Below are 25,794 nucleotides of genomic sequence, written 5' to 3'. Positions count from 1 at the left end.
CAGCTGATAAAGAATCCGCCTGCAACGCGGAAGACCTGGGCTCGATCCCTGGGTTGGAAAGATCCCCTGGAGAAGGGAAAGGCTACCCACACCAGTATTCTGGCCTGGAGAATTCCATGGGCTCGCAAAGAGTCGGACAAGACAGAGCGACTTTCACTTTCACTTTTACCCTGATCTCTAGGGAGCCTCAGAGTTTGATTCCTGAATAATAATGGATTTCCTACCTCTTTTCCAGGTAACTAAACCAAATTCTGGACATATTACCAATCGCCGGTAATTCAACTTTAAAATGGATTTTGCGGAGAATATTTCCAAAGGTTTTCGGTTTTGTTTTAATCCTAACTAGTTTCTCCTGTTACCCCTTAAATCTGCTACTCACTTTTTTTTGAAGAACATGTTGCTATAGTGACACTCAAACAGAACACAGACACTCAAGACTGATTTACTACGTCACAGTGTTTTTAATGCCAAATCTGAAAACACCGCTGGCAATTATAGCGATTAGAGCTCTCAAACTATCCAAAACCTTCTCAGAACCAGCGAAAAGTGCTGCACAAAGAAATACGCCCATTCTGTGCATCCATTACATGCAAAACACTGCACTCCATCGTCACTCATTATTTTATTTACTACAAGGAGACCAGGAAGGAGACGGGCAAGGTTTGCGGAGTGCGGTAAACAGCATCCCTACAGCAGCAGGGTTCAGCGTGAAGAGCGAGTTTCTAGCGCCGGGAGCGGCCAGCCAGGTGAAAGCGCGAGCTCTGCGCAGTCACCGCGGTCGTCCTGCAGGGCCAATAGCGGAGCGGGCGAGAGGGGGCGCGGCCGGCCGGGGCGGGGCAGGTTTTGGCTGCTCCCGGCTCGGCTCACGTGCGCAGGGCGGCTGGAGCCGGCGCCTCCCGGTTCCCTGCCCACCATGGAGCGGCTGACGTTACCTCCTGGCGGCGCGGCGGCAGTGGACGAGTACTTGGAGTACCGAAGGTGAGGCAGCGCCTCTACGGAGCCAGGAGGCCGGTCCGATCCCCTTCGCGGGAGGAGTGCTGGAGGCCTGGGCAGGGGACCGGCGCTGGGTGGCCTTGGCTCCCGGAATCCCGTTCCCGGGCTGGTGGAGGTGGCTTACTTTGACTGCAGGTTTCTTATTTCTAGTATTGTGATGACATGCAGTTCTATTCTAATAAGTCTCTTCCGAGGCCATTTAAAAGATCTCCAGCTCTGATCCCTTTGAGAAAGGATTATTAACTCCAGATTTATGCAAAGGTCCACTGTTCTTAACTGCCGTTGTAGATCACACGTTTGAGTACACCTGGCCTGTAAAAGCAGACATCAGGTTTGCATGTTCACTTTGTAATAGGGTGTGACGCGAACTTCCAAACGTGCCCCGGACCACGAGGTGCTGGTTTTAGGAGAGACTTTGACTGGTTCTAGAGAAACTCTTATCCGGAGACTGGAAGCGCAGCCGCCCCTAGGGCTTTTGGTAGTGACTCACTGCTTGGGGCCCTGACAAAGGCCGGTGTACCTGCAAGAATGTGTTCTTTTTTTTTTTTTTTAAGGTCTCCCAAGAAAGATTTTTGACAGTTGGGAAACTGGATGAGAGGCAGGTGTGTGCATGTGTGTGTGTGTGTGTGTATGCAAAAGGGAAGTCAGATGATCACTGCCTCAGTGGGGAGCAGGTGCAGCCTGAAACCTGAGCCACAGGGGTTGCTCTGTCTAAAGGTGGTCCCACCAAATCCCTTGGGTACAGGGGTTGCTGTCTGACTGGTCTTCCTTTGGACTGTCTAGGTGGTATACTTCTGAGTGACGTCTAGAAATATCTAGTAATTCTGAGCCAGAAAAAGTGAGGATGAGAAGCTTGATGGGTCAGGTCCCATTCCCAGTTAGGTTCATGTAAGGCCAGCAGTCGGGAACAGCTTCTACCCAGAGCTTACCTAGGGCAGAGCTGCTCCTTTAGCCTCCAGTTCTCTAGGCCTTTTCCCTAGGAGCACTATGCTGGGTCCTGATGTTGACTGGACACCTTAGATACTTAGATGTTTAGGTATGTGGAATGTGGGCCTTCACTTGTAGTCTCATGCCTGGCCTATGAAATGTTCGGGCCTGGGGCGAAATTATTTTCCAAACATAAACTACTTGAAATAGTTCTCTGTAGAAGTTAGAGCCTTGCTGCTCATATTGTAGCCATCATGGACCAGCAGTGTAACCGTCGTTGGGGAGCATCGCCAGGCCCATTGACATATATTAACCGAATCTGCATTTGAACTAGATCTCCTGGGGATTCTGTAAAGTTTGGGCAACAGTGGTTTAGAACTATATATAATTAATCTCTTTCTTTAAAAGTCTGCATTGATCTTAAGGTCTTTTCAGTAGCTGTTGATATACTTCTTGGTAGCTATATAAAGGTGAAACAGCCCAAAACTTAGCTCAGAATAAAATGCCCTTAGTTTTATTATTTATTTATTATTATGTACCTTAATTATTTAAGGAAGAAAGTTGTGATGATTTCATAGCTTCTGAATTGGTTTTTATTTTATCTACCATAGCTAAAGGCTTGAAAATATGAGAAAAGGCACTGACTGCACTAAAAATTATGTAACATTCTACAAATAACACTTTCCATGACTTTTAGAGGGAGTATGTTCAGTGAGAAATTTCTTCAGTTTTGACCACATGCTTTTGGTTGTGCTTCCTTTTTTCCAAGGGGGACAATTGTTAATTTCCTAAGAAATTAAGAAATAGCAGTAGCTTAATTTTTCCCATAAACATTTGAGGTCTTACTTCCAGAATTAGAAAATGATATGCCTGATTACTCAAGGCATATGTTAGGTATGAAGTGGTGCAGATCTAAGGGTGTTTGTGGGTTCTATCTTAGTTTAAACTTCTGACCAGGGTTTGGAGTCAGGTGTGGACATTAATCATGTTGTCTTTAGCATGGATGATTTTTGTACTATTTTGTTTTGGGGGCAAAGTATATTTAAAGGAGGAAAATATTAGAATTTTTAGCAGTTTAGTCTCCAACTTTAATGTGAAAAATGAGCGTTTACTTCAGAATCAAAGGAGAAATTGAGATGAATATGTGGTAATTCTCCAGTGATAAACCTAGATCTGTGAAGTCAGATGTTACGAATTCATTGACTTTATTGTTTATAATCCTTTTTCATATGGGAAGCAAAAGCTTTATTACTATTGTGTGTAATTTTGCTGTTAACATGAGCCTAATGTGACAAAATAAAGCCAAAGCAGTCTTTCTTCTGACTATACATTTGACGATACAAGTATAGCTTAATTTTAGAGTTTATTATTTTTAACCCAGAAAAGAAATACACATGGCTTAAGAGAAGTATCTTTTGTTGTAGAATTGTTGGTGAGGATGATGGAGGGAAACTTTTTACTCCTGAGGAATATGAAGAATACAAAAGAAAAGTCTTACCTATGCGTTTACAGAACAGATTGTATGTGAGTTGGCGATCACCCATGGGAATGGATTGTAAACTTGTGGGTCCAGAGACACTGTGTTTTTGTACACATAGGTAAGTTATTTTATTGCTAAGTTTTTGGTGATTAGGAAATATAAAACTGTAGCAGGGCATATCTTCCTTCTATAAATAACATTAGTGATGATAACTGAGAAACATTTGAAAACAGGTATTTATATAATACGGCAGAAATTATCTAAGGTTTTTGGGGGCTATATTTTACATTTTTTCTGTTGTATCTTGTTAGAACTCATTATGGAGTCCCATCACCGTTAAGCATCTTACCTCTTAGCATTGATAAGAAAGATATTGGTGCCTGCAGGCTTTGCTGGGGGTTTTTCGGTTTGGCAGGGGAGCACACTCACTCTGCCTCTCTCATCACTGGACAAGGTAGTAGAGAATGGGTCATCAGATTGCAGAGCTGATTTTATTTTGTTTATTTATTTTTGTCAAATGTGTTTTAAAATTCGTTTTTATTGGAGTACAGTTGCTTTACAATATTGTGTTAGTTTCTGAAAAGTGGTAGTCACTCTGTTGTGTCCGACTGTTTGCAACCCCACGGACTGTAGCCCGTCAGACTCCTCTGTCCATGGAATTCTCCAGGTGAGAATACTGGAGTGGGTTGCCATTCACTTCTTCAGGGGACCTTCCCTACCCAGGGCTCGAACCCAGGTCTCCTGCTTTGTAGGCGGATTCGTTACTGTCTGTGCCACCAGTGAAGCCCATTTTAGTTTCTGCTGTATAACAAAGTGAATCAGGATATATGTATATCCTCTCTTTTTTTGGATTTCCTTCCCATTTATGTCACTGTAGAGTACTGAGTCAGAGAAGGCAATGGCACCCCACTCCAGTACTCTTGCCTGGAAAATCCCATGGGTGGAGGAGCCTGGTAGGCTGCAGTCCATGGGGTCGCAAAGAGTGAACGAGATTGAGCGACTTCACTTTGACTTTTCACTTTCATGCTTTGGAGAAGGAAATGGCAACCCACTCCAGTGTTCTTGCCTGGAGAATCCCTGGGACAGAGGAGCCTGTTGGGCTGCTGTCTATGGGGTCGCACAGAGTCAGACCCGACTGAAGCGACTTAGCAGCAACAACAGCAGCAGAGTACTGAGTAGCATTCCCTAAACTGATTTTAAAGTTGCTTGAGCTGATCCACACTAAAAAGTTCACAGTCTACAAATAGAAGCATTTTTCCTCACGTTTACTAGTCTCTTTTTATATGTTAAGAAATGTTTTACATGAATTCCTTTCTCTTTTATTTATACACACACACACACACACACACACACACACACACACACACACACACAGAGGACTGGTTCCAGGACCCACAGTGGGTACCAAAATCTGGGGATGCTGTGCCCCATACCTGGGCCCTCCTGTTTGCAGATGTGGATTCAACCAACCTTGGATCATAAACATGATCCTTGGAACACGATATGTGGTTAGTTTAAGCACAGATATGGAACCCATAAACACTGAGGGCCTACTGTGTATTTATTGAAAAAAATCTACACTTTAAACCCATATTGTTCAAGGGTCAATGCTGTGTGTGTGTGTGTATGTATATGTATATACCTTTCTTTAAACAAAAATACAAGCACACAAGAAAAGGAAATACATGAGGCTGCAGCCATTGATGTGTGTTACCTGCACTTGAGATTTGCATTTGGCTGTGTTTGTCATTTTCTGCTTTAAATTTTATCACTGCTACAGATCGTAGTTGTAGAGCTCAAAAGGACAAAGCTGCTTCTTGGAAAAATTACAGAAACTATTATGTGGTTTTAGGTAAAAACTTTAGCTTTCTATTCCAGAGGAGCCATGGGAGAGCCTTCCTGTCCTGATCATTTCTGGGGCTCTTTCCTGGCATAGTCTTTGTGCAGTTGCTGTTTACACACTTAAGATTTGCCAGAGGTGGTTAGGCAGTTGCTAGGATGAGTCATGTTGTGTGTAGATTGACTTGAAATTTATTTAGCAACCCCAACTAAAAACACTGGAGGAACAGAGGATGAGGGTTATGTTGATATTGTTCAGAATTGAAGAGAGCTTTGGTAAACTTCCATTGAAGTGAAAGTGGTAAAGAATCCACCTGCAATGCAGGAGAGCCGGGTTTGATCCCTGTGTTGGGAAGATCCCCTGGAAAAGGGAATGGCTACCCACTCCAGTATTCTTGCTTGGAGAATTCCATGGGCAGAACAGCCTGGTGGGCTAGAGTCCGTGAGGTCGCAAAAAGTTGGACATAACTGAGAGACTGACACTTCCAATGTTTTCTGGTAAACTTATGTTAGTTTTATCATTTTTCCTTATATACGTTTAGTGCCAGTCTCATATCTATGTATAATGGTACAGCATAGAATTGACCTTCAAAACTGACCAACCCCACTTGGATGGAAAAAGTTCTTTAGTACCAGTTGCTCAGTGAGATCTCTGTCTAAATTAATTTTTCTCTTTTATAAAAGTGAAACTTGGGAGGTGGGAGGGTGGTTCAAGTGGAAGGGGACATATGAATACATATGGTTAATTCATGCTTATATATGGCAGAAACCAGCATAGTATTGTAAAGCAATTATCCTCCAATTAAAAATAAATATTTTTTAAAAATAGAAAAGTGAAAACATTGGAAACACTGAAATGAAGAATATAAAGAAACGCAGAAAAAAGACACCACCTAAAGCCAGATGCTGTTAAGTTTTAACATGTGTATGTACTTTTTTAATTTACATAATTCAATTCAGTTTAGTTCAGTTCAGTCACTCAGTTGTGTCCGACTCTTTGCAACCCCGTGGACTGCAGCACACCAGGCCTCCCTGTCCATCACCAACTCCCAGAGTCTACTCAAACTCATGTCTAGTGAGTCAGTGATGTCATCCAACCATCTCATCCTTTGTCATCCCCTTCTCCTCCCGCCTTCAGTCTTTCCCAGTGTCAGGGTCTTTTCAAATGAGTCAGTTCTTTGTATCAGGTGGCCAAAGTATTGGAGTTTCAGCTTCAGCATCAGTACTTCCAATGAATATTCAGGACTGATTTCCTTTAGGATGGACTGGTTGGATCTCCTTGCAGTCCAAGGGACTCTCAAGAATCTTCTCCAACACCATGGTTCAAAAGCATCAATTCTTCGGCACTCAGCTTTCTTTATAGTCCAACTCTCACATCCATACATGACTACTGGGAAAACCATAGCTTTTACTAGACGGACCTTTGTTGGCAAAGTAATGTCTCTGCTTTCTAATATGCTGTCTAGGTTGGTCATAACTTTTCTTGCAAGGAGCAAGTGTCTGTTAATTTCATGGCTGCAGTCACCATCTGCAGTGGTTTTGGAGCCCAAGAAAATAAAGTCTGTTACTGTTTCCCCATCTATTTGCCATGAAGTGATGAGACCAGACGGCATGATCTTAGTTTTCTGGATGTTGAGTTTGAAGCCAACTTTTTCACTCTCCTCTTTTACTTTCATCAAGAGGCTCTTTAGTTTTTCATTGCTTTCTGCCTTAAGGGTGGTGTCATCTGCATATCTGAGGTTGTTGATATTTCTCCCGGCAATCTTGATTCCAGCTTGTGCTTCATCAAGTCCAGCATTTCTCATGATGCACTCTGCAAATAAGTTAAATAAGCAGGGTGCCAATATACAGCCTTAGTTGTTAACTATACGTGTGTATAAATACTGAACCAGTTTTTCATGACAGAATCACAGAAATGTTTCCACCTTGTTCATAGTAATTGCACACAAGAGTTTTAATACCTCCTTGATACTCTGGCTAATCCAGTTGTGTTCACCATGTTTCCCCGAGAGCTCCCACAGAATCTCAGGGGCTCATCAGGTGGAGGGGCAGCTAAAGGGAAGGACAGACTCTGCTTATGGCTCTTCCCCTAGTGTTAGCCAATTCTGTGTTATCTATTTTATATAGTATTATGGTCTGTAAAAGATTTTATTTGAAGATAAGTTTTCACTGTTAAGAGTTAGAAAACTGTTTTCTTGTAATATACTTATCCATTCCTTTATTATTAGTTTGTGTTGTGTACATCACTATTTAAAGTACTGTTGCTAGTACTACCCTTATGCACAGAGCTCTTTATATACATGGAATAATTTTCTTAGGGTTTATTTTTGAACCATCTGGCTTAATGGATGGATCTTTTTCTGTTTCTTGAAACCCTAATAAATGGGATTGGTTCTTTTATAACACTCTTTATAGTGTTGTGAAATATGCACAGTTTTTAAAAAAAACTTTGACTCTCTTTGCTAAGTAAAAATGGTATCTTATTGTTATTTTAACTTGTTACCTAGTATAATATTGAGAGTAATAAATTTAATATGATTTTACTGAGTATCATCTAATGAGAAGGAAGCCAGTGGTCTGAGAAAATTACGTACAGCATTTTAGCAAAGAGTTTTGGCTTTTAACAGTGTTTATAATTTATTTTGAAGTTTAAAGTTTAAGGTATATTAAAATAAATTATATTAATATGTGTTTATTGAACTCATTTCAATTCTAAATAGCAGACCTGTGAAAATAAATGTAAATAATGCACTTTGATAAAGAGAATTTCATGAGCTTTTCTTCATACTCGTGGGTTGTGTTTCTATATTAAAGAATCTGTAATAGTATTTTAAGAGAATTATATGCTATATCTTCATATGTTGCTGTGAAAATTCTCCTTGATTAAAAATCTAGATGGGTGAAGATTTTCTCTGACCAAAGCAACGTAAGTGACAAGTACTGCATTTCGGGGGAGTGTATTTACACCTTACTAACAAGAACAATGAACAAAAAATAAAAATGAGAATCATTTTGCCTGTAAGAGAATACCAGTTGTAATTTCTGGCAGTATCTGCATTGTGCTATTATTTCATCCCTTTCATTTCTTTTAGGTATAAGCAACATAAAACTGACTTTGAAACAATTCCTCCGCAGCGCCCCATCAGTCTGCCTTGCCAAGTGAGGGGCTGCCCTTGCAGGGCTTACCTCTATGTGCCTCTGAACGGCACACAGCCCATTCGCTGCAGATGTAAGCACTTTGCCGATCAACACAGTGCAGCCCCTGGCTTTGTATGCAATGCCTGTGAGTTACATTATGATAAACATATAAACAGAATGCTTTTATCCCCTTACTGAATGATGTGTCTCTGTGCCAATTTCATTCAGCTACAGTGACATTGGACAACTGGGAATAATTTGATGAATACGTACTCTAAAAGTTTGTGGAAAAACTTGGTTGTTCATATGCTTTGTAGTCGTCGACCTTAATCTCTAATCTCATGTAATTTGAATAAGGTTAAGTAGTAGTCAGTCAGTCAGTCAGTCAGTTCAGTCGCTCAGTTGTGTCCGACTCTTTGCGACCCCATGAATTACAGCACGCCAGGCCTCCCTGTCCATCACCAACTCCTGGAGTTCACTCAGACTCGCGTTCATCGAGTCCGTGATGCCATCCAGCCATCTCATCCTCTGTCGTCCCCTTCTCCTCCTGCCCCCAATCCCTCCCAGCATCAGAGTCTTTTCCAGTGAGTCAACTCTTCTCATGAGGTGTCCAAAGTACTGGAGCTTCAGCTTTAGCATCATTCCTTCCAAAGAAATCCCAGGGTTGATCTCCTTCAGATCTCCTTGCAGTCCATGGGACCTTCAAGAGTCTTCTCCAACACCACAGTTCAAAAGCATCAATTCTTCGGCATTCAGCCTTCTTCACAGTCCAACTCTCACATCCATACATGACAGTAATAGATTTTAAAGAATTACTAGATGTGATCTAATTCAAAATTTCAAATTCTGTATGTTCTACCAAGTGAAATCCATTTACAGAATAATCATCCGTAAAAAGGATTTTACAGGTCTAAAAAGTTTTTATGATTCACTTGCAGATTATTATGTTACTGCATAAAACATGACTTGATGGGAAAAACAAAATGTAGCTTGATGATTTTAACACTTTGTAGGCAATAGCACCCTTATCTCAAACGTGCTTGTGCTGTGCTCAGCCCCTTCAGTCATGTCCGACTCTTTGCGACACTATGGACTGTAACCTGCCTGGCTTCTCTGTCCATGACATTCTTCAGGCAAGAATACTGGAGTGGGTTGCCATGCCCTCCTCCAGGGAATCTTCCCGACCCAGGAATCAAACCCCATCTCCTGCCCCACTGAATTACTGTATCTCAATACCTGTACCCAAATCCCAGCCACCGTTTCATGTGCTCTTTCCCTTGATCATCCTTTTCAAAACCCTTTGAAATAGGTAGAATATTTTTAAAGTTAGGTCCAGTATTTTTCTTCAGGAGATAGTTTTCCCAGTTCTCTTTGTAGTGTCTTGAATTGAAATCTTATGATTAAATATGTTATAAAACATTTTTATTGACAATGGCAGTCATAAATTGTTTCACTAAGTATGGAAGTATTTGAATAAAACTTATTTATTATGTGCCTTGGTTTCTGTACATATTTGTCAAAAGTGTGAATGTTTAATGGTTTTGTTAATGGTATATTCTGGACTCTTTTAATATGGTTTGTATTTTTATATATAGTGACTTCATTAAGATATAAGTAACATGCTAAAAAATTCATATATAGTTGAAGGGTACAGTTCAGTGGCTTTTACATTCAAAGTTGTTCACCATCACCACAATAAATTTTAGAATATTTTCATCACCCCCAAAAGAAGTTTCCTATCCATTATCAGTCATTCCTTATTCCTCTTACCCCTCAACTCTAGACAGCCAGTAACCTACTTTCTACCTCTATGGATTTACCTATCCTAAACATTTCGTGTAAGTGGAATCATAGAGTATGTGGTCTTTCCTGACTAGCATCTTTCACTTAGTATAATGTTTTTATGATTCATCCATTCTGTTGCACACATCAGTACTTCTTTCCTTTTTATTGTTAAACAATATTCCATTGCATCCTTCCTGTATCTGTGAGTTGGCCTTCCATTATGGCTTTTATGGGGAATTGATGCAGAGACATGTTTCTACATTATTTCCTCACTACGAGTTGTCCCCCCACACCTGCTTTTAACTCAGTATTTGAGGAGAGGGCCTTCGCTTCCTAGCTCTCCAGTGTTTAGCCCAGTATCCTTTAGTCCTAGTTGGTTTTTCCAATTTTTTTGTTGTTGTTGTTTTGCATACTCCCTTATGCTTTAGCATCTTTTAGAAATAAGAGCAGTGGCTGGAGGAAAGGAGTTCAGGGGTAGAGGTAAGAAGAAGCACTGGCGTCAGAGGACAGTGTATGAAAGATCCAGAATTCAAGTGATTTGGGCCAAATAGTGTAGTGGGCATATAACAGATTACCTATATTTGAAAACATTGAACTTCTTTTATATCTTGATTTAGGTTCTAAGTGTTCGGGATTTCACAGTTGCTTCACTTGTGCTTGTGGTCAGCCTGCATATGCCCATGACACAGTAGTGGAAACTAAGCAAGAAAGACTGGCTCAGGGAAAACCAGTGGGGCAGGACGTTCCTTATGCAGCAATGGGAGGATTAACTGGCTTCAGCTCGCTGGCAGAAGGCCACATGCGATTAGATGACAGTGGAATTGGTAAGTGATGATATATGAACTGTGAGCTCGTCATTTTGCTTTTATGTGTGCTAACAATACTGAACCGTTATATTTGTTTTGCACTTTAAGTTCTTTATGTTATTTTCAAAAAAAATCTCTCATTTGATTTTTATTTTTTTAATATTTTTATATGCAATGTTTGATTATTAAAGGAAAATTAGAAAACATAAGAGGAAAGATCCTTGTTTATGGTATTTAGATTATTCCAACTCACAGCTCCATTGTTTGTGATAGTGAAATAATACTTATTTGATGTGATACAGTTTACTTGTTACCCTACATTATTGTATGTAAGTTTCACCATTATAACTACCTCATTTTGGAAACATAGGCTTTTGTACATGTGTGTATATATACACATACATGTTTGTATGTGATAGTTTCAGGTGAAACTAAGGGACTCAGCCATACCTATATGTGTATCCATACTCCCCCAAACTCCCCTCCTGTCAAGGCTACCATATAACATTGAGCAAAGTTCCATGTGCTCTATAGTAGGACCTTGTTGGTTATCCATTTTAAATAGAGCAGTGTGTACATGTCCATCCCAAACTCCCCAACTATCCCTTCCCCACATCCTTCCCCTTTGCAACCATAAGGTCGTTCTCTTGTCTGTGAGTCTCTGTTTTATAAGTATCTACTGTAAATACTTCTGTTTATGTGGATTTTTAAATAATAAGCATTTACTTTGTACAAACAAATTTTTACTTTATAAAAATTATGTAAACATAAGTGAATATTTTCTTATTATAAAAGATTCAAATCATAGAGAATATTTTCTTGTTATAAAAGATTCAAATAATAGAGATGAAGCACAAATCTCTCTGGAACGTTTCTCTTAACCCCAGATTCTTTCGTAGAGGGTAATTTGCTGACATCAGTTGATTTGTATTATTCTTTTTAGCATATTTTTTTATAGTTTAGTATTTTTAACTTAAAATTTTTTTCAAAGCATTATTATACCAGGACATACACATCTCTTGTTTTTTGTAACTGCTCTAGTATTCCACATTTTATGTGTATATATATGTATATAAACTGTGCTTAGGTGCTAGTCGTGTATGACTCTTTGCAACCCTGTGGACTGTAGCCCACCAGGCTCCTCTGTCAGTGGGGATTCTCCAGGCAAGAATACTGGAGTGGGTTGCCATGCCCTAACCCAGGGATAGAACCCGGGTCTCCCGAATTGCAGGTGGATTCATTACCATCTGAGCCACCAGGGGAAACCCATACATATGTATGTATGTATGTGAATATATATATACACACACACATATATACATACACACACACATATATTTGTATATGTGCACATCAATTTGTATATGTGTGTATATATGTATATATGTGCATATATATGTATATATACTATATACACATAGCAGTTTATCTAAATGTTTTCCTTGTTCATGGTATTTAGATTACTTCCATTTTATTTATTTATTCATTTTTGCTTTGAACTTGCTTCCTTGTGTACTATGTAAATTTGAGTCTAAGGTAGATGGAGAGAAGTAAAATTCTTGGGTTGAAGTGTCTGCATATGTGAAATTTTAATACATTCTGTTGAATTGCCCTTCAAAAATGCCATACTTGTTTATACTTCCTCTAGTGATGTTGTAGTTTACCTATTTCCAAACATTTATACTGATCATTGATGTCATTAACCTTAGTTTCATTGCCAGTCTAATGTGTGAAAATATTGTCATTGTTTCAGTCAGTTAATTTCCCTGGTTATTAGTGAGAGAAGAGTCTCCTTATATTCAGTGGCCATTTTACTTTCTTTGAGTTGTCTGTTCATATGATTCACTCATTTTTATGCTTTATAGTTTCCCATTGATTTATAGGAAGTCTTCTTATATATATATATATATATATATATATATATATATATATATATGCTGTGTACTAATCCTTTGTATTTATTTTGGATGTATTTTCTTCCAATACATCATTTGTCTTTTGGGATTTTGTTGTGGTTTTACAGTTTTTAAATATTGGAGGCAGGCCTTATCCTATCTCATTTTATAAATATGCTCTTCTTCACTTTATTTAATTTTTAAAAATTCCATTCCAACTTATTTCATTTTACTTTAATGCTTAATTTTTCTTTTGTTTTTATGTTTAGCTTTCTCTTGTATCTGGAATTTTTTTGTGTGTGAAAGAGTAAGGTGTGTATAACTTCAGTTTTTGTCCAAACTGATGACAAGTTATCCAAAAACATTTTTTCCCAAATAATTTGAAACTGTATCTTTACTATATTCTATCATACTTATTTTATGGCATTGGCTTATTTATCTATTTTGTGCAAATATTTCATATTTTTAATTATTCTTCATAGTGTGTTTTGATATTTAGTTAAATTCTTTCTGTTTGTGTTCTTTTTTCAAGATTGCCTTGACATATTTATGTATTTTCTTCTCTTGGTTATTTTACAACTAGCTTGTTAAATTCCATAAATAAATTCTTTTCAGTTTTTATGGATACATGATTGTATTAGGCTCATGTGTCTGTTACAGAAAACCCAATTATCAGTGGCAAACAAAAAATGATGGTAGTGATGTTATTGATAATTATGGCTTTGTACTGCCAGGGTTTGGTCCAGCCTCTTTATGTCTATTACCTCATTTAATCCTCAGAACTATTCTGAGTGAGGTGCTGTTATTAATCCTTTTTACAGACAAAGAAAATCAGTGCAGAATAGTAAAACATCTTATTCTGTGTTATTCAACAAGTAAGTGGTAGGGTTGAGCTCAACCCAGAAATTGTTCTGGTCTCATTAGTCTGCCTCATTGTTGTCTGCTGCTGCTGCTGCTGCTAAGTCACTTCAGTCGTGTCTGACTCTGTGCGACCCCATAGACGGCAGCCCACCAGGCTCCCCCATCCCTGGAATTCTCCAGGCAAGAACACTGGAGTGGGGTGCCATGGCCTTCTCTAGTGCATGAAAGTGAAAAGTGAAAGTGAAGTCGCTCAGTCGTGTCCAACCCTCAGCGACCCCATGGACTGCAGCCTACCAGACTCCTCTGTCCATGGGATTTTCCAGGCAAGAGTGCTGGAGTGGGCTGCCATGGCCTTCTCTTTGCCTTCTTCATTGTTGTCTATTTCCGTGCAACTACTCTATTGTTTCCATAACTACAGCTTTATAATAAATTATTATGTATGACTTCATTTTATTACTTTAGGATTTTCCTGACCTATTCTTTCCTTTCAGTTTTTTCAGAACTTTGATATTATTTTTGAAAACATTCTATTATTTTAGTTGAATGTGTAGATTAATATAGGAAAGAAATACTGTTTTAAAATATTGAGTCTTCATTTCTTTGTTGTCTTCTGTATAATTACGTGGAACTCTCAAGTTATCTTCATAAAAGTCCTACACAATTCTTAACTTTATTTCTAGATATTTCATCATTTTTTGTAGCTATGATACATGAGTTTTTCCCTTCCTTTGTATTTTCTAGCTGATTGTTTATAAAAAAAAGGAAATATTTTATGCAGCTTTTGTGACTAGTCATTATGACTTAATCTTAGAATTTTAAATGTAAATCTTTAGTTGATTTTGCAAATATTATTGACCCTTGAACAACAGGGGTTTGAACTATGAGGGTCCACTTATATGTGGATTGTTTTCAATAGTAAACACCATAGTACTGCATGATCTGCAGTTGGTTGAATCTGTGAGTGTCGACCTGGAGATACAGAAGACGGACTATAAAGTTATATGCAGATTTTGACTGCATGTAAAGGGTTAATACCCTTAACCCTTGCATAGTTCAAAGGTCAACTGTAATGATATTTTTGCCTCTTCCTTTCCAATATTTATGAGTCTTCTTATTTTTGATTAAACAAAATGGCTGGTACTTTAAGAACACTGCTAAGTAATCGTGGTAGTAGCCAGCATCTTTGCCTTTTTGTGACTATTGGTCTTTTATCACTTAAGCATCTTTATAATAGAAAGAAAGGAAACCTCCCCCTTTTGACTCCTGAGGGATGGTGGGTGTAAAGAGAGGTGAGAGTGAGAAGAGGAAACATAAGATGTTTTTGTCTTGATTTTATATGTAGGGGAGCCTGGAGCAGAGAGAAGTCTGCCCTATTAGCCATGTACAGTCCTGGGTAGAGAGAACATCCTGCTGGAATTTGGCTCCTTTGTGAGGCTGAAGGAGGCTGTGATTCCCAGCTCATAGAGGGTGCTTGGAAGGCAGCAGAGCTGTGAGGCAGCAGGCCTGCCATGACATCTGTCATAGCAAAGGGCAAAGGTGACAGCAGAGCAGAGCTCCATGTGGGTCTCCTGCTCTAGGGAATTCAGTAGAAAAAGAGGCAGGCATCTGAGAGGTCTGTGAGGCTTGCTGTGCAAGAGTGTGAGGCTACCAGGCCCTGAGAAGCTGAGAGATTAAATTCCAACTTAAGGCCGGCCTTTAGCACCTGAGATCAGTAGTGCACGTAGCAACCAGAGGACACACAGGGACCTGGCTGCACCTGAGCCCCCTTGTCTGAAATTCCCACAGGTCACAAGAGGGAGGAGCTGGAAAAGAAGGGAGAAGGAATCTGAAGGCCTGAGCGGTTGTCCTGAACAGCACACTGTTCACTTTATAGGAAAGGATTCAGTTTAAAAAGCAAATGGGACTAGAAGTTTATTTCCTCCCCTCTACCCGTGGAAGGGGACAGGCATGTGGGGGAAGGGTGACATTTATGAAGAAGTAGGGCACTTACCACTTCTCTCTGCAGTTTCCTTCCTTTTGGTCCTGAAGTCAGTGTATTCAGCAGGAGGTCTTTGTAGGTTGTGGTTTAGGGTTGTGGACGTTTCCTCGTTTTATTGAATAAGTTTTCTTTATTTTTGCATTCCTTGTCTTTAGATGGTGTCCCAGTGAGGAATGGAGGAAAAATGTTTATTCAGCCCTCTTCAACCAGAGGCTTTTTTTTCCTCTGAATGTCTCACTTTTTATTATGTTTTTTGACTATGTTAAGGTTTTATACTTCTTTGCTGACGTATAGTTGTGTTTTTGTGTAATTTTTTTCTGTGAAAAAGATCTCTCAGAAATGCAGAAATGCTTTTACCCATTTGACTCTATATGGGAGATAAAAATTTAAAAAAAAATTCTTTTTACAGAAAGGATTTTTCTAATGATTCTACTGGGGTTCTAATTTATTTCACTTTTGAAATAACTTCCTTGTATCCTAACAGAGATTTAATTTTCATTCTTCACATTTTTGTCCTCAGGTGCACCATCAGCTGAATTTTTAGACTCTCCAGTTACGGCCATGGACCACCCATTTCTAAAGGCATTTCAAGCATCATCTAGCTCTTCTCCAGAAACGCTAACAGGTGGTAATGAAATTAAACTGAGAAATATTTTTGGTTTTAGTAAACAAGAATGTAAATTGATATATTTTCCAGATTACTGTTTTCCCCCCAATATTACCATAATTTGATTATAATTTTTCTTTCATATTACCCAGGCACTAAGAAAAAACAATGAACTTCATTTTTAACTGGGAAAAACTGCTAAATTATGAAGTGAACTGAAGCTCAGTCCTGTCCGACGCTTTGCATCCCCATAGACTGTAGCTTGCCAGACTTCTCAGTCCATGGGATTTTCCAGGCAAGAGTACTGGAGTGGGTTGCCATTCCCTTCTCCAGGGGATCTTCTCGACCCAGGGATTGAACCCGTGTCTCTTGCATTGTAGGCAGACGCTTTACCCTCTGAGCCACCCAGGAAGAAGATTCTGATAATACTATAGTTTGGAGCTTTAAAACCTTACTCTGGTTCATGTAATTGCTTTGATGTCTGAATAAGAACACCCTCTAGTGGTCTAATTGCTTTGATCCTTGAAACTTTAGGTTCTCCAAAGTAAGATGTAATCTAGTGATAATCATAGGTTAGCAAGGTTTTATCATTCATAAGTTACACATAAAAATGAATGGAATTTATTTTTAAGCACTTTATTACATTTTCCTTATTGTAAATAAGAATAAAAACAATGAAAGACTATATGATTTACGAGGTACTTACAACCCACTCCAGTATTCTTGCCTGGAGAATCCCATGGACAGAGAAGCCTGGTGGGCTACAGTCCACGGGGTCGCAAAGAGTCGGACACGACTGAGCGACTTAACTAACTAACTACTGTTTAAAAATATTTTTAAATAAGAATTTTCCTTTTATTTTCATACAGCCTTTCCAGGTACCCTGACCTTTTCCACAAAGAATTTTAAGGCTGCTTAAAAAACAACACACAATGACGAAATTATAAAATGTAGACAGAAGTTAAGAAATTAAAACCAAATCAAAAGGACATAATTGTGTCGTTTTGTTTTGTTTTGTTTTTAGTTAAGGTATAGTCAGTTGGAGATAGTTAAAAAATTATTTCAGTCTTGAAAACTTTGAAAGCAGATATTAGCATCACTTATGGTTGCCTATGCAAACTGTCGTAGTCCATTCAGGTGGCTGTAACAAAATGCCATAGATTTGGGTGGCTTATAAACAACAAAAAGTGAGTTCTCAGTTCTGGAGGTGGGGAAGTCCAGGTAAGGGTGCCAGCATGGCTGTTCTGGGGAGGGGCCTCTTCCTGATCCTCATGCACTGCCTTCTTGTGTCCTCACGTGGTAGAAGGGCTGGGGAGTCTCTTTGGCGTCTCTTTTATAAGAACACTAATCCCATTCATGAGGGCTCCACCTTCATAACCTAAGAACCTCCCAAAGGGCCCACTTCCTAAGACCATCACACTGGGCATTAGGATTTCAACATATGCCTTTTGGTGGTGGGGGGCACACACATTCAGACCGTAGCACAAACCTTCAGCAGTTACTTCTGTGCATTATCTGTTGCAGGGTTACAGCAATTTTTAGTTACAAAATGTAAAATGTAGTTGAACAAAACTGAGCACTGATGTGAAATAGCTATATGTTGTTACTTAATAGTGCTTCCCTGGTGGCTCAGATAGTAATGAATTTACCTGCCATGCAAGAGACCCAGGTTCAGTCCTTGGCTTGAGATGATCCCCTGGAGAAGTGAATGGCTACCCACTCCAGTATTCTTGCCTGGAGAATTCCATAGACAGAGAAGCCTAACTAGGCTACAGTCCACTTGAATATTTGGAGAATGTTTACCAATGAACATTACTTTTTAAAAAACACATATATATATTCTTTTTAATATTTTTTTCCATTATAGTTTCTCACAGGATATTGAAATAGTTCCCTGTGCTATACAGTAGGACCTTGTTTTTTTTTGATCTGAATGTAATAAATTTGTGTCTAACAACCCCAAACTCCCAGTCAATCCTGTCCCTCCCTCCTACCCCCCTAACATTACTTTCGTCTTATGATGCTTTCTGAAAAAGAGGGAATAGGATCAGTGATTCATTTAGATAATTTCTGGTTTGAAAAGTAAAATCACTTGGTAGGAGGAAAGTTTTTTTTTTTCTGTTTTTTATTTCAGAAGAATTTATAATTATATCAAATGTTACGTATTACAGTTGGCCCTTGAACAGCACAGCAGAATTAGGGGCCCCAACCCCTGTGCAGCTGAAAATCCTCATGAAAGTGTACAGTTGGCCTTCTATATCCGCAATTCCTTCACATCTGGGCATACAACCAACCTAGTATCATATAGTACTGTGTGTAGTAGGTATTTATTGAAAATAACCCAAGTGGATCCACACAGTTCAAACCCATATTGTTCAAGGGTTTGTACTGAGATTTGATTTTCCTTGTTAGTAGGTACAAGTAGTCAAGTTTCTTCCTTAAGGAAACCGGAAGAGGACGATATGGCTTTCTTTGAAAGACGACACCAGGAGAGGGTAAGTCTGTTGGAAAATCTGCTTACATTAAGCATTTACTTGTAACAGAGACACTGTAGGGCAATTATATATTGATTGTGGATCATCATTAAAATCTTTACTTGCAGCTGGTGTTAGGCCTTGAGGCTTATTTAGAATAATTCAGAGAGAAACAGGTCTGCTAAAAATGATATTAATGGCCACATAACCACGATGGTGTGATCAGTCACCTAGAGCCAGACATCCTGGAATGCGAAATCAAGTGGGTCTTAGGACGCATCACTATGAACAAAGCTAGTGGCAGTGATGGAATTCCAGCTGAGCTATTTCAGATACTAAAAGATGATGCTGTGGAAGTGCTGCACTCAGTATGCCAGCAAATTTGGAAAACTCAGCAGTGGCCACAGGACTGGAAAATGTCAGTTTTCATTCCAATCCCAAAGAAGGGCAATGCCAAAGAATGTTTAAACTACCACACAGTTGCACTCATCTCACAGGCTAGCAAGGTAATGTCCAAAATTTTCCAAGCTAGGCTTCAGCAGTACTTGAACTAACTTCCAGATGTTTAAACTATATTTAGAAAAGACAGGAACCAGAGATCAAATTGCCAACATCTGTTGGATCATAGAAAAAGCAGAAGAGTTCCAGAAAAACATCTATTTCTGCTTCATTTGACTGTGAATCACAACTGTGGAAAATCCTTAAAGAGAATACCAGACCATCTTACTTGCCTGCTGAGAAATCTGTATGCAGGTCAAGAAGCAACATTAAGAACCAGACATGGAACAATGGACTGATTCCAAACTGGGAAAGGAGTATGTTAAGGCTGTATGTTGTCATCTTGCTTATTTAACTTATATGCAGAGTACATCATGTGAAATGCTGGACTGGATGAAGCATAAACTGGAATCAAGATTGCCAGGGGAAATATCAATAACCTCAGATATGCAGATGACAACACCCTTAACGGCAGAAAGCAAAGGGGAACTAAAGGGCCTCTTGATGAAAGTGAAAGAGGAGAGTGAAAAAGCTGGCTTAAACCTCAACATTAAAAAAAATGAGTTTTTAATTAAGTAGCAAGTATCTTTTTTTATCTGACTTTACATCAGAATCGATTTTGTCCTGACATGGAAGTTTCTAAGGGCTACTTCTAAGTAATAAGAAATATACCAAAATGTACAAATAATTCCAATTATGGAAAGACATTAAGCATATATATCTAGACAGCATATTAAAAAGCAGAAACATCACTTTGCCAACAAAGGATAGTATTTAGTCAAAGCTGTTTTTTTTTTCCAGTAGTCATGTATGTATGTGAGAGTTGGACCATAAAGAAGGCTGAGCACTGAAGAATTGATGTTTTGAACTGTGGTTTGGAGAGTCCCTTGGACTGAAAGGAGATTAAACCAGTCAATCCTAAAGGAAATCAGTCCTGAATATTCATTGGAAGGACTGATGCTGAAGCTGAAACTCCAATACTTTGGCCACCTGATACAAAGAACTGACTCATTGGAAAAGACCCCGATGCCGGGAGGGATTGAAGGCACGAGGAGAAGGGGACGACAGATGATGAGATCATTGGATGGCATCACCGACTTGATGGACTTGAGTTTGAGTAAACTCTGGGAGTTGGTGATAGACAGGGAAGCCTGGCGTGCTGCAGTCCACGGGGTTGGCAATGACTCAGACGACTGAGTGACTGAACTGAACTGAACTGAAATGAGATATCCAGTGAACTAGTGAGGTTGCTCAGTTGGTCTGACTCTTTGCGACCCCATGGACTGTAGCCTACCAGGCTCCTCTGTCCATGGAATTTTCCAGGCAAGAGTACTGGAATGGGTTGCCATTTCCTTCTCCAAGGGATCTTCCCAACCCAGGGATCGAACCTGTGTCTCCCTCATTACAGGAAGGTGCTTTACCATCTGAGCCACCGGGGATGCCCATATATATATAATGTATATTATATATTATTAAGATAATATGTATAATATATATTTTTTATATTTATATTATAATATATTTTTTATCTTAATAATATATAATATACATTATATATATACTATATATATGGGCATCTCCAGTGGCTCAGCAATAAAGAATCCACCTGCCGATGCGGGAGACACAGGTTCCATCCCTGGGTTGTGAAGATCCCCTGGAGAAGGAAATGGCAACTCACTCCAGTACTCTTGTCTGGGAAATCATTTGGACTGAGGAGCCTGGCAGGCTACAGTCCATGGGGTCGCAGAGAGTATATACCTTATTGGGCAGCACAGAAAGTTCTTTTGGAAAACACTGATCTAAGAAAAAGAAGTGTGACAGAATCTCAGGGGGAAAGAGGAAATGGTCAGAGTGAGAAAAGGAGAGACTATTATTGCAGCATCATCAAGGATTTAATCAAATCAGTGTTCTTGGAAAACACACAGACACAACTGAGCTTTAGTGTTTCCTCATAAGCTTATGAGGGGCAGGGTTCTAAATTCCTTCTTTCCCTTCTCCAGGAACTTGGGCAGTGTTGACTGCCTTGAAAACATGTGAATAGTATTTGCTTGTGGCAAGGTAAATGGAGGGAGTTCTTATCTGTGAATGTTTTAGGGGATATCCCTGGCCCATCCAGACTAGAATTTATGGATCTATTGGTTGTAGTTTTATTATAACTCTTTAGCCTGTGTGATGAATGGAGTGTAAAAACTAAGAAACTCAAACCTAATGACTTTCTCTCGGCTGACCTGTACCATTCACATTACTAGTGCTTGTCTTATACTCCAAAAAACTTAAGACAAGCACCATTGAGGGAAAAGGACAATTAGGATGCTGAATCTGATGGGTTCAGGGCCGCCTGTAGAAAGCAGTAACATCCAAATCTGGTCTTGCTTTTTGCTAATCGGTATCATTGGGTGTGGGGAAAAGTTGGTTTTGATAATTGAAGCTTTTGTGGTAAAATAGCTTACTAACTACGTCTATATCTTATTGAAGAGTTGCTTCTTAGCTTGTTTTATATATCAGGTCAACTTGTTTTCTTCCATTGTGGATGACCTTTGGTCTCTTTTCCCTATAAAAGGAGAATTGTATTAAGGAAACAATTATTAAAGGTCAACTAGTGGCACAATACTGTGTTAATGCCAGAAAAATTTTTTAAAAGGGAGCAAAAAGAGGTGTTTTGCCATTTGGACACTGTATTGGGGGGATGTATTTGCTAGGTGGGCTTCCCAGGGAGCTCATTGGTAAAGAATCTGCCTGACAATGCAGAAGGCGCAGGAGACCTGGGTTCAGTCCTTGGGTTGAAAAGATCCCCTGGAGAAGGAGATGGCAGCCTGCTCCAGTATTCTTGCTTGGAAACTTCCATGAACAGAGGAGCCTGGCGGGTTACAGTCCACAAGATCACAAAGATTCAGACACAGCTGAGCACACACACACATTTGCTAAGTACTGTTTGAAATGAGCAAACACTGCTTTGGCTTTTGCTTGTATGTTTAGCGTCTTTGATCTTTTTGATGTTGTGTGAAAGTGTTAGTCACTCAGTCATGTCTGACTCTGTGATCTCATGGATCGTCTCCTCTGACCATGGAATTCTCCAGTCAAAAATACTGAAGTGGGTAGCCATTCCATTCTTCGGGGGATCTTCCCAACCCAGGAATCAAACCCAGGTCTCCTGTATTGCAGGCATACTCTTTACCATCTGAGCCAACAGGGAAGCCCTTTTCCATGTTACTACAAATCTAACCCTTGACCCTAAATGAGAGGGGTGAGTGAAAGTTGCTCAGTCATGTCTGACTCTTTGCAACCCCAGGGACACCACAGTCCATGGAATTCTCCAGGCTAGAATACTGGAGTGGGTAGCCTTTCCTTTCTGGGGATTTTCCCACCCAAAGCCAGGTCTCCCACATTGCAGGCAGATTCTTTACCAGCTGAGCAACAAGGGAAGCCCAAGAATACTGGAGTGGGTTGCTGCTGCTGCTGCTGCTAAATTGCTTCAGTCGTGTCCGACTCTGTGCGACTCCATAGACAGCAGCCCACCAGGCTCTGCTGTCCTTGGGATTTTCCAGGCAAGAACACTGGAGTGGGTTGCCATTTCCTTCTCCAATGCACGAAAGTGAAAAGTGAAAGTGAAGTCGCTCAGTTGTGTCCAACTCTTCGAGACCCCATGGACTGCAGCCCACCAGGTTCCTCCATCCATGGGACTTTCCAGGCAAGAGTACTGGAGTGGATTGTAGCCTATCCCTTCTCCAGCAGATCTTCCCTACCCAGGAATCGAACTGGGGTCCCCTGCATTACAGACGGATTCTAGCATTTATCGAGTGCTTACTAAGTACCTAGATTTATATATATATATAAAATCTTATTTAAACCTTTGGAACAACCCCTTACATAGTACCTATTACTATGCCTTTTCTAGAAATTACAAAGCTGTTAGCTAAATAACTTGCCTTAGGTGGTTAATCCTACTTAAGGGACTTCCCTATAGCTCTGATGGTAAAGAATCTGCCTGCAATGCAGAAGACCCAGGTTCAATGCCTGGATCAGGATGGTCCCTTAGAGAAGGAGATGGCAACCCACTCCAATATTCTTGCCTGGAAAATACCATGGAAAGAAAAGCCTGGGAGGCTACAGTCCATGGGGTCACAAAGAGTCGGACACAATTAAGCGACTAACATACACACAGAGAATTCAAGTACTCTTCTGTCTGATTCTAAGGCTTATAATCTTTGTCTTAGAATGGAGTGTTCTTTGAGGGACCTGTGGATGGCCTGTTGACTGACTACTGGTACAGAGTATAAGTGTGATATGAGTGTATAATATTTATATTTGGTTGTGCTACGAGACATGCAGGATTTCAGTTCTCTGACCAGGGGTCGAACCTGTGTCATCTGCAGTGGAAATGTGGAGTCTTAACCACTAGACCACCAGAGAAGTCCCGAGTGTATGTATCAGTGAGGTTCCCAACCAACTGAAAGAGGAGAGAGAAAGGGGAAAAGATGGGAAAGAGACTGAGGTGGGAGTCATTCAGTTTTATAATTAGGAAGTTATTTGTAAGTTGGTGAGATTGGGTAGACTGATTTTACTAGATCTCTTCTGCTTTCTTGGTATTATTCCTATCACATTAGAAGATAAGAGGCCCTGCCTCCACCCACCCAGCCCCATAATTTCTCTTCCTTCTCCTGCAGGGCCAAGGCAGTGGTGCTGCCTGTGGGAATTGGTGTATATGAGCATGAGTAGCAGTAAGAAGACATGTTTTGTGTTCTTTGGAGTCTTCCCCCCGCCCCTCCTAGAAAAGACTTGGTGTGTTTCTAAAAGATCAAAAGGCTGCTTCTTAGGGTATGCAAGCTTCTTCTTTGTTTCAGTTACAATGGAGAAAGACAACCTTCTGGAAGGTAACTGTTGCAATGCAGAAATGCGAATTATAGGAAACTATCCTTTAAGCAGGATGTGTTCCAGGGGTAATCGAACTGGATTAGGTGTTTCCTGTAATGCTGTAGGGAATGTGCACAGGCTGGATCTAAGTTTAGGCATTCAAGCTTTTTTTTTTTTAATTAATTTTAGAGGCAATTAAAAATAATCATTTCTCCAAATCAATATTCATTATATGTTATGTTGTTAAAATGCTTTGGTAAAGTTGAAATCAAACCGTACTTGATTATGTTTGTAATTAGAAAATTTTGTCAGTCTTTGACAATGCTTCACCCACACACAGAGCCCTTGATAGGACCCTCTCTGCAGGGTTCTTGCTTTTGTGCTCATTGTGTGAGTCCTCTGTTCAGTCAACACTCCTCAAGTCTCTTGTGTGCTGAGCTCTGTGTGTATGTGTTTATGTGTGTGTGTAAGTGAGACTCTCTGCCTCTTCCCTTCCCTCTGGCCCACTCTCTCTGTCTCTAGGGTGTTGCTGAAGTCTGCCTTTGCTCTGAGAGAAAGAGAAGAAAAAGAGGAGCAAGAGGGATTGGGAGCTTGCATACCCCAATAAACCATATTTTAAAAATTCAATTAGGTCCCTTCAACATCAGGTTGTGGCTTTAGTATTTAGCAGCTTAAGAACTGCTAAATAACTGTGTAAAATGGCTGTGATAAATAAGACATGAATCCAAATGAGGTATGTACCACTTTTTTTTTCTTTAGGATATTTTATAAATTATTATATCAACAAATACTTTAAATTTTCAGATAAAAATGGAAAAGGCTGCTAAGCAGAAAGGAAAAGCACCATTGCCAGCAACTATGAAACCTTCATGAACACTACTGGGGAAATTAAAACCAGCATCCAAATATGTCTTTTGTGTGTTAATTATTTAAACATAATAATAGTTTATTTTTCCTCAAATTACTTACATTTTTTCTATGTAAAAATGTCTTTTGAATGTTTCCTTATTTACACGTGACAGTACCTTATATTACTTTTGCCAAAATTTATGATTTATTACTTTATATAAACTTTTTTCTCTCTCCTAACAAATGAGGCTATTTTCATGTTAGTCAAAACCTTAAAATACAGTAGCTATTTTGAGTTTATAATAATGTAACCTTTTCAGGCTACTTAAAAATTTTAAGATGTTATTGAGGGTTTGAACAAACATTTCATTCAAAATAGTTAAAATCTTTAGTTTTTTTATTTTCTAAACTTTGTAATGTTGATTTATGTTTTAAAATAAAAACTTTTAAAATTATATAATTACTTTATAGTGGTATCTAATGATTTTTAGGTTGTTTTGTTAATATGAGGGGCTTTCCTGGTGACTCAGATGGTAAAGAATATGCCTGCAATGCAGAACACATGGGTTCGATCCCTGGGTTGGAAAGATCCCATGGAGGAAGGCATGGTAACCCACTCCAGTATTCTTGCCTGGAGAATCCCACGGACAGAGGAGCCTGGCAGGGTACAGTCCATAGGGTTGCAAAGAGTCGGACATGACTGAGCAATTTCACTGGTTCATAGGGTTGCAAAGAGTTGGACATGACTAAAGCGACTTAGTAAGCATGCACATTAACTATGAATTACTGATAAGTGTATTGAGACCTCCTGTG

General features: G+C 39.5%; 1 protein-coding gene across 1 annotated transcript; it reads left to right on the top strand.

The window, feature by feature from the left end:
* The first annotated feature begins 913 nt into the window (after positions 1–913).
* On the top strand, positions 914–25,005 carry FAM221A (family with sequence similarity 221 member A). Its single transcript, XM_052638941.1, has 7 exons — positions 914–978; positions 3,345–3,518; positions 8,332–8,522; positions 10,780–10,986; positions 16,223–16,330; positions 18,722–18,804; positions 24,937–25,005. Exons 1-7 carry the CDS (start codon positions 914–916, stop codon positions 25,003–25,005), a joined length of 897 nt encoding a protein of 298 aa, XP_052494901.1.
* The last annotated feature ends 789 nt before the right edge of the window (positions 25,006–25,794 follow it).

Source organism: Budorcas taxicolor, chromosome 4 (assembly GCF_023091745.1).
Source record: "Budorcas taxicolor isolate Tak-1 chromosome 4, Takin1.1, whole genome shotgun sequence".
NCBI lineage: Eukaryota > Metazoa > Chordata > Mammalia > Artiodactyla > Bovidae > Budorcas > Budorcas taxicolor.
The sequence above is the reverse complement of the archived record's forward strand: the minus strand, read 5'-3'. Positions and strand labels throughout refer to the sequence as shown.